The 9,161-nt window shown below is 36.4% G+C and overlaps 1 protein-coding gene across 2 annotated transcripts; it reads right to left on the bottom strand.

The window, feature by feature from the left end:
• Positions 1–810: 810 nt before the first annotated feature.
• On the bottom strand, positions 811–8,925 carry LOC121858066 (protein AMN1 homolog). Of its 2 annotated transcripts, XR_006087348.1 has the most exons (6): positions 8,744–8,925; positions 5,746–5,848; positions 5,014–5,165; positions 4,266–4,466; positions 2,382–2,501; positions 811–1,690 (listed from the first exon to the last, which is right to left on the bottom strand). XR_006087348.1 is itself a non-coding variant. In XM_042354297.1 (5 exons), the coding sequence occupies exons 2-5, from the start codon at positions 5,799–5,801 to the stop codon at positions 1,473–1,475; spliced, it is 546 nt and encodes a 181-aa protein (XP_042210231.1). In that variant the 5' UTR covers positions 5,802–5,848; positions 8,744–8,921; the 3' UTR covers positions 821–1,472. The 2 variants fall into 2 exon arrangements, 1 of the variants encoding a protein (XP_042210231.1); XM_042354297.1 differs by lacking the exon at positions 4,266–4,466 and having other exon boundaries at positions 821–1,690; positions 8,744–8,921.
• Between the last annotated feature and the right edge of the window lie 236 nt (positions 8,926–9,161).

Here is a 9,161-nt window from a genome sequence, read left to right as displayed (position 1 = left end):
ATAAATCCAGTTACTTATAAAAAATAATTAACTAAAGATAAAAATAAGACAGCATTACACATGTATATTTTCAAATCTTTCTATAGAGATTAATTAATACAGTACTGTACTGGATTCTCAAAATTATGGCTTTCAATCAGGATCTTTTAAGTCTAAATATAAGCCCAGCATGACCTACTGAAAGAGAATAATGTACGTTCAACAGGGATAGTGAACGGGCCGAGAGTATATCCATCCAACACTATGATCACTTTCTTCCTTACCCACACAAATATCGTCAACGTGGACTTATGGTCCGCAGACATAATGTTGTCTCTGCTCGCATTAGGTTAGGATACAGACCTATCTGGTATGATCCGAGGTGGGGGCTGACCCGCACTTTTCTTCATGTAAACTCTGTAACTGTCTCAACACTAATGCCTTTCAACACTACTGTATTGCCTTGACTGTTCCACTGTCAGGGACCTCCTACCACAGGGAGTGTCACTCACCACTATATGTCACCACCTACTTACTCGTAATCATTTAGATATAATTCTTGTATGCTACCCATAATTTGGTGGGTGCAAACTCCCATGGTCCTTAAATCATATCAATATTGTCTCCCTGCAAGACACAAGTACAAATGTACAGTACACCCCCGGTGAGTGTTGGTTGTAAAGCTTCTTTTTCGAGAGAAGGCAACTTGCTTGACTGCCACTCAAAATAGAACACTAAAAGACATAATAAAAGAGTACAAAACTGTACTGTACTGCTTTTTTCTCTTAATGGAGAATATAAAACATAGTACTGTACTGTATTTTATTTTCTATCATTTTTTATGCTTTAACTGTTCCTTCAGTTCTTGTAAAGACAATATTATTTCTTGTCACTGAACTGATTTCACTTGTTTTAGGAATACATTGGGGATTTTCTTGAAGTTAGGTACTAAACTACAATAGTTAAGTACTAATTTACAGTAGTTGCTAACTGCACACCTTATCTCCATGGGTAACAAGAAATAAAATAAATCTAAATGGATGTTACTTAGAATATTTCTGGTACATTTCAAGGCAATCAAAGGACAGTAAATATCATGAGCAGGAGTATACAATAAATGAACAGTATCACAGTACATATGAAATTATTCCACAAAATAGACTGAATAATAATCTAATTGTCTTTACAAGAACTGAAGGAACAGTTATAGCATAAAAATTTGTAGAAAATAAAATACAGTACAGTACTATGATTATATATTCTACATTTCAGTACCTCTTACTCCACCCCATCAGAAGTTGGAGTGAAGTAAATAGAAAGACAGATATCCACAGCCAACAATGGAATTGCTGATCCTCCTGGCCTAGGAAAAAATTTATGTTGTTCAACTGTGTATAAAGAACTTAAATATGGTTTGTTGCAATGCACCCAAAAGAACTTAAGCAGGATGTTCTTTTGACAGGACAGACTACCAGCAAATGCTCATACCAATACTATACCTGTGTTTTGCCAATATTCAAGCAGACAAGCTGTGTTAGATTTGCTAGAGCAGTAAGAGCATGGTTGGTAATACTTGTGGATGAGATGTGTACTTCCTGCAGCTGAGGACATCCTCCTACCAGTGATCCAATGACACCATCTGTCACTCCACAAAGACCATTAAGTGCAACCACTCTTAACATTGATTTTCCTTCACCTAGTCCCATCAGTGCTGAAAAACAGGTTCATCAGTTAATAAATATGAAGAAATTATGTATAAGCTGTGTATTAGCACAACATACATTACAAAAAAAGTATCTGGATGCAATACAGGTATACTGGGGTGCCCTTTGGCTCACCTGGGTTTTGCACCCAAAGTCACTATTAATTAGGAGTAAAAAAGTTGAAATTTTTGTAATTGTTATGAGTTAGCTGGTAGTTTTGATTACCTCAGGGAGTTGTGACCCTGCCGTGCCAGCTACTCCCGCCTTGTGGGTTGGCATTAGGAAGGGCATCCAGCTGTGAAAGCTTTGCTTCAACATGTCTGGTGGCAGCTGGGACAATCAGGGATGTACCCATCCCCTGGTCTCTACTGCATTTTCTGGGCTGGTATGCTGCCAGTACAATGGGTACTGGGTGAGCATTTCACAGGCTGGCACTTCAGCTTGATAGTATAGGCTATTCCACCATCAAGTGCATAATACCATGTGGCCAGCTTTAGTGCCATGTTGCGCATGGAAGGGTATCCCTGAAGCTGGTTGTGGTGGGTCACCCAAATGCCACTGGACTGCCATTATGGTTGAAGGTACATCACTATTCTAGCAATTGATCAGTGTGCTTCAGTTATCACATTTGTAAGGTACAGATGATAGTGGATAGTTTCATTAACAGAATAATAAATATTAATGTGAAGTGATACTTACAATTCTCTGAAAAATTATTGTTCTCAACAACTGGTGGTTCAGGCATATACAAAACTTTCAAACACTTTGTTGTCTTCAGGTACTCCACCCCAGCATCTGAGATTAAACAGGCATGCAAATCTGCAAAACATAAAAAACTCTTATTAATAGTATCTATGTTCTCTCTAAGGAGTGGATCAAGGGATATGAAACCTCAAAGAAGGGGGGGGGGATATAAGAGCAATGCAAAACAAGTGTAGACAGCAAAAGGACAGATCAAAGTTAACAAATACAGTACAGTAGATATACCCACACATACTTGATCCTTTATTCAAATTGATATTCACTATCTTTACCATCCACAGTGATTCACATCAATTCATTACACAAAAGAAATAAAAACAATAATTTGAGGAAGTTTTGGTACATTGGAATGTAGCAAGTATTCCGAGACTACAGGAGGTTAGCTCAATCCAATGGGTGAAGACAATCACCCCCTCCAATGTGGTGCCACCAAGCAGCCAGAAAGTACAGTAAACAAAATAATTACCAAGCATGGGATAAAGGGAGGAATGCGAAAAATTCAGCAAAATCCTGTTTTTTCTATTATTTTTTATAATTGAAATGGGACCCTGGTACTGTGCAGCAATTAAGTGCTCTACCAACCCTGTAAGGAACAGAAACCTGTCTTTCTTTCAATTTTCATTAAGATCCAGAGAGGTGAGTCATACACCTACTTTTGTCAATGTTGACTGCTGACTGTTCATTAGTTTTTATGAGCTCTTTCTTTATTTAATGCATTTAGTACTGATAACGTTCCACTCTTCATAACTGCTAGTTAACAGCACAGCATCTTTAACCCTTTCGCTGCATTTCCCGCACTGGTCACTATATTCTGGCTAACGTCAGATGATTTTCTTCAGCTTAGGGCAGGGGTTTTCAAACTATGGGTCCCGACCCTTCAGTGGGTTGCGAAATAAATAAATTGGGTCACAAAATGAAAATGGGTCGCGAAAATAAATAAGAAAAAATAAATAAAATGGGTCGCGAAAATAAATACGAAAATAAAAATAAATGCACCATAATTTAGGCTTGGTTATTGTAATGTACACTCCACAGTCTAGGAAGCGACTGCAAGGAGAGCATATTTTGTCTTTGATTTACTCATTTCATATCATTACACTTAGGTTTAATGGGTCGCAATTCAAATTGTTGTTCTGGCTGTGGGTCGCAGTAAAAAAAGTTTGAAAAGCACTGGCTTAGGGTAACCTCCTGCAGCGAAAGGGTTAAGATACAGTATATAAAATGAGCAGGTTATTGTTGTATTGTCAAAAATATAAGGCTGGAACTTAAGTTTTGGGTTACTATTGGTTTTAGGAGCACCCATAACGTTTAGGATGAAATTGTTTTTCCTTGTACTCTACAGTACTGTATATGTTGATGTATTTTGATTAGACTTCACATTCATTTCTTGGGCAAATTCACGAAAACCTAACCAACCCAATCCAAATTGTATGGTAAAACCAAAAAAAATATCCAAACCAAACCTAACAAACTTGACCTGACCTGACCTAACCAAACCTAACTTTACCTAAGCTATCTTTATCTACCCAACCAAACTTTACCTAACATTACCTTTGTCTTGGCAATTTTGTTGTTTCATGATAAACCAAACTGTTAAGAATCAGTAGAATATAACCACAGAGTTCAATGTTCATTTTCATAAAGGGAGATAGAGCAGAAAAACAAACAAACATTATAGTGCTTTCATCTCAAAATTTATATATTACCAGTCACTGTACAGTATTTTGATTGTTTTATTTCAGTTTAAAAAGTACAATTTGGAGGGTTTTAAGTTCACACTAACAAGTACTATGTGGAATATATTGTGGACATCTTACTCACTTCATTATTATGTCCAGCCAATCAGCGAAAGTCTCGGTGTCATGTTATACTCCAGTGCATGCTCAGGCTTTTGAATTGAAATTTGTCAGTTGCAAGATGGCTTCTTTGTGCAAAGGATGCTCTTTCTCAGAATTGCAAGCCATTCAACATGTTTTTGTAAATAATGCTGCTACAATTGACATTTTCATGGAATATGGTATTCTGAAAACATACATAAAGTGTCTAAAGTGTAGTGTACTGCCATTATCGTTAAGATAAACACATTTAAATTTTCATGAAACAATGCAGAATTGCCAAGACAAAGGTTAAGGTAATGTTAGGTCAGGACAGGTAAGATTTTGTTAAAATAATGAAAATTGGTAGAGTGGGAAGAAGTAAAATGTGACACCCATGGAGATACAGTGGTTATGTCTCATAAAAGGATCTTTAATTTTCACCACTGTACTGTATACCCCTGTAAGTGTAACAACATACAATAATCCCATATACTGTACAAGCTAACATTCCCTAAACTATGGTGAGATAGGTTAGGTTAAATTGCTTGATTAAGTTACTTTATTATATTAAGTTAAGTTACTTTGCTAGATAAAGTTTGATTACTTTGTCTTATAAGTTATGTTACTTTGAGTAAGGTAGGTTAGGTTATTTGGTTGAGTTCTTTAAGAAAAAATTATTTTATTATTAGTTTAAGTTAGCTTTGGTTGAGTTAAATTAGGAAAATAAAAACTTATCACTGACTTCTTCTTACCAAGTTCAGTAACACGTGAATGAATAAGCCAAGAAAAAATATCATCAGTGCATTTGCCTCTTCTGGTTAATTTTTTTAAGAGCTGGTCCTTTAAAGTCCATGGTAGTCTTGTGTAGGAGTCTGTGGGTATCAAGCAAGCCTCATCCAGACACCTGCAACGAAAAATTAAGAACTATAATAAACTAACCATGGATCACCTGAAGATAAGGTATTGAATTCCAGCTTACTTCACCTGATGATCAAACAACCTAACACCACAGAAGGGGGAGTAGATTAGGTTAGTCTATGTTTGATAAGACTTTATTAGGTTGGGTTAGGATAGGTTAGGTTAGTTAAATATCAATGCTTCCACAGCCGAGATCCCTGGGTCAGTGTCTGGTATAGATTTCTGTACTAATCCTGTGAGCCAAGATGATTAGAACACTTTCAATGTTATTTTTATCTTAGTGTTATTATATATTTAGTAAAATACAGAAAGTTACCTGAGAAATAATAATAAAACAAATCCAGGTGCATCACATCAGAGCAAATTTCTTAAGCATGAAATTTTGCTTTGTAAATCAGAATTTATTCTTTTTAATTTTCATGTTTTGTAACAGCAAATTTTCATAAATGAATAATTAATAATGTGAAGGATGCCAGTACAATATTTAAAAAACATCATAACCAGTGGAACTATCAATCAGCCATGTATGATTAAAATACAATACAGTACTTTTATCCAATACTCACAGCTCCTGAAGAGTCTGAGGCTGCATAATAGGACGTGATGTACTTCCCTGAATCATGAGTCTTAATTTGGGATTGAAAAAGTTCCTGAAGTGTCTTGCATCATCTGCAATTATAAGTCAGTAATCAAGAGACAGAACAGTATTGTATAGTTACTGGAAACTTGCTAACAGAAGAGAATCGCAGAGACAAGGAGAAGATTTTGTAACAAGCACATGAGACAATAATTACTGAAAGATTTAAGGACAAGGTATAAAAGCAGTGGTGAATCCTCTGAGCATGCTAGGCATGCGGCACATGCTCACAGCTCAGAGCTTTTTGTTTGTTTATTCATCTTGAATAATAAATTTACACTTATACTCTAAAATGCAGCCTAGCGCTTAGTAACAGTACTGTGTAAGGGAGTGAGGCCGGGGCTAGCTCCTCTCCCAAGTGCATCGATAGGGGCTGTTTCACCTCGATGAAAGCCTGCGCGCGCAGCTCGCTGACGTCACAGTCATACCACGGTGAAATGGCAGATATGATGCGCCAGGCAGTGACGCATCAGTGTCACTCCACCCACGAGTCCGTGTGGGTCGTGCGTGTTGTTTACATTCTTCGGCTCGTGTGTGTTGTGATGCTTTTGCTACCCGAGTGTTATAGACTTATAGTGTTATAAATACTGTATTCTACTTGCGATGGAAACTGTGGTAGAAGAGGAAACTTGTTGAGTTAAGGAACTGCTGGAAAAGCCGTTTTCGAGAAGAAACATTTCAGAGAAAATTGAAATCGTAGGAAAACGTAGACCATGTCCACGAATTCCAGGACTTACAAAGAAGCATACAGATAAAAACAAAGAATATGTTAGGCATTGTAATATTATGCAGTACGAAAGCACGCATTGGTTGACCGGCTCAAATAAGTTAAACAAACTCTTCTGCTGGCCGTGTTTGCTCTTTTCAAATGATCACAGTGTATGGTCGAAAACTGGTTTTGATTATTTGAATACTTTGTCATTGGCGTTGACGTCAATTGAAAAACTCTGCTTGGGCACTTGAAAATAAAGCATACATTTTATGATGAAGTGACTGAAAAATTTATTGAAAAAAATAGGAGGATGGAGTTCGTTTATAAGTGAAAGCCTGAATGGGAAAGAAAAGGGGAGAAGAAACCAAGGAGAAGGAGAAAGGCAAGACTTTTGTACACATTTATATACAGTACTAAAATACAATTAAATTGTTTTTTAATTTATTTCACTTTTTCAAATACTTTTCCTTTCCCTTTTTAGGCTATTTTAAATTTAAAAGAGAGAATAAGTAGCAGGCTAAGTTAATAACACAATGGCATGCACAGGCCTACTTGAAAGCTTTTATTATCATATTATCTCAAAATAGAATTTAATGTTAAACCACCTAGGTACAGCACCCTCCCCCCCCTCCCCGCTCTAAAAAATCGAGAGCATGCTCAAGATCTTAGGTCAGGATTTGCCACTGCATAAAAGATACTGGTAAGTTAGATATTGTTCAACTAAGTATTTTTTTTTTTCCCCTCTTCACCACTGATCGGCTCGTTGCCGCTTGGGCGATCGGTTACATCTCTGTTACACACTGTTGGCAAGTACAGTACTGGGCATGCACCGGCTCCTGAATGTATCTGAACCGGCTCCAGTGCTTATTTACCTTCACTAATAAAACAGTACAAATGGGTAGATCCTGGGGGTGGGGCCCTGATCCCCCCTTTTCATCAGAAAATACCAATACTGTACTTGTTCTTTAATGCAGTATTGTACTCAGGCATTTTTGTATAGTGGAAAGTAATTTCTATTGACTTCAGAATATCTCCTAATATCACGTGCACCTGGCCTCAAAATGCCCATGATATTGGTCTCCTATTTAGAGAGAGAGCAGACGTATTTTCTATTAATTTGTTACAGTTAAGGTCAAATAAACACTTATTTTTAAAAACACATTGCTATTCATATATTAAAATCAAGCTTGTCCACATTTCCATTGTGGATCTACATGATATATATATATATATATATATATATATATATATATATATATATATATATATATATATATATATATATATATATATATATATATATATATATATATATATAGGTACCAAACGTCTTTATTCAGGAGCATCTGAGGCAACTGAAGATGTCTAAAACCAATAAAATATATATATATATATATATATATATATACAAACGGTCTCGTAAATTGGGTTCGAGTTGACATGCTCTGATGGATACGAGTTGTCCAGCACCCAAACAAATTCACGCCTTGGTAGCTCTTGAGCAGCTATCCTCGTTACACGAGGGGCAACCATTATATGTATATATAAAGAACTGTCTCCATATTTTAGTGCCACATTTGTGCAGTGGCCATCATCAGTCAACCAGATGCTCATTTTCCATAAAAAAAGGCAACCAACCAAACCTTACCTAGCTAATGGACATAGGTACCAAGCCTGGAGTGGAAGTGCATTATTTTAGGTTAAGTTAGACAGGGTTGGTTTGGGTGTTATTTGGGGAAGTGTTCATTTGCTTAGTGTAAGGGTCAATTGATGACAAAGGTGTCAATAGTTTAACTGAACAAAAACTTAAAAAAAAATAAATACGGTACCGTTAAGTTACAATTCCTCCAAACTTTTTTTAAAATTCATAAGGTAATAAACAAGTTTTCTTCTAAAATACTTTCCCTAAAGTTGTTCCTTCTAACAGAATGATTTTGTAAGCTATTACCCTATTTACATATAAATATATATTTTTTTCATTATAAATCAAAGGAAAGAACTTATGTATTCATCATCATGACAGACAATCACGTACATGCCAACTGGCATTAATTGTCCTTTAGCAATAGCCATTTTAACAAATCATGCTACGCTGACGTTAAAAACTGTTCTAATCACAGAGCGGCTGACACCCTGTCTGTAGCTACCAGAGGACCTGTGAGCCTAACACTAGCGGGTCGATGGTAACCAACAACACTTTGACACTATAACTTACCACCACATACTGACTCCCCGTACGTCACACACCATCACTGGCGGCCATGACACATCAACACCAAACAACTTCACAGTATTAACATATATGGTCGTCCGGGATAACACTCTTACTGCACGACAACTTATTGTATTGCGTGACGTCACAACGACCAAAGGCAGCAAGAGGAAGAATGTTAGTGAATTTACCTCGAACTCAGCCGCCGAACTAGTATTTTTTTCATAGACGAACATAACCTAATAGAACCAATCAGCGACCTAATTTTTAACTAATCACGGAAAAATTGCTAAAATAAATACCACGAAGAAGGCCACTGAACCATTCATATGTATAAATATAAATATATATATTTCTCAGCAGCAAAAAATCAATTCTAACATCTTATTAACTTACATTACAAGTAATATAAGGAAGCAGA

This window comes from Homarus americanus, unplaced genomic scaffold, assembly GCF_018991925.1.
Source record: "Homarus americanus isolate GMGI-L3 unplaced genomic scaffold, GMGI_Hamer_2.0 scaffold21873, whole genome shotgun sequence".
Lineage (NCBI taxonomy): Eukaryota > Metazoa > Arthropoda > Malacostraca > Decapoda > Nephropidae > Homarus > Homarus americanus.
The sequence above is the reverse complement of the archived record's forward strand: the minus strand, read 5'-3'. Positions and strand labels throughout refer to the sequence as shown.

What these genes read in the sequence shown, in the direction of transcription:
- LOC121858066 (XM_042354297.1), bottom strand. Translation starts at nt 5,801, where the DNA reads ATGATTCAGGGAAGTACATCACGTCCTATTATGCAGCCTCAGACTCTT. An exon ending in CCTCAGACTCTTCAGGAGCT is followed by an intron (nt 5,166 to 5,745) that starts GTGAGTATTGGA and finishes TTTTCGTTGCAG; the next exon opens with GTGTCTGGATGAGGCTTGCT. An exon ending in CAATAATTTTTCAGAGAATT is followed by an intron (nt 1,691 to 2,381) that starts GTAAGTATCACT and finishes CCTGTTTTTCAG; the next exon opens with CACTGATGGGACTAGGTGAA.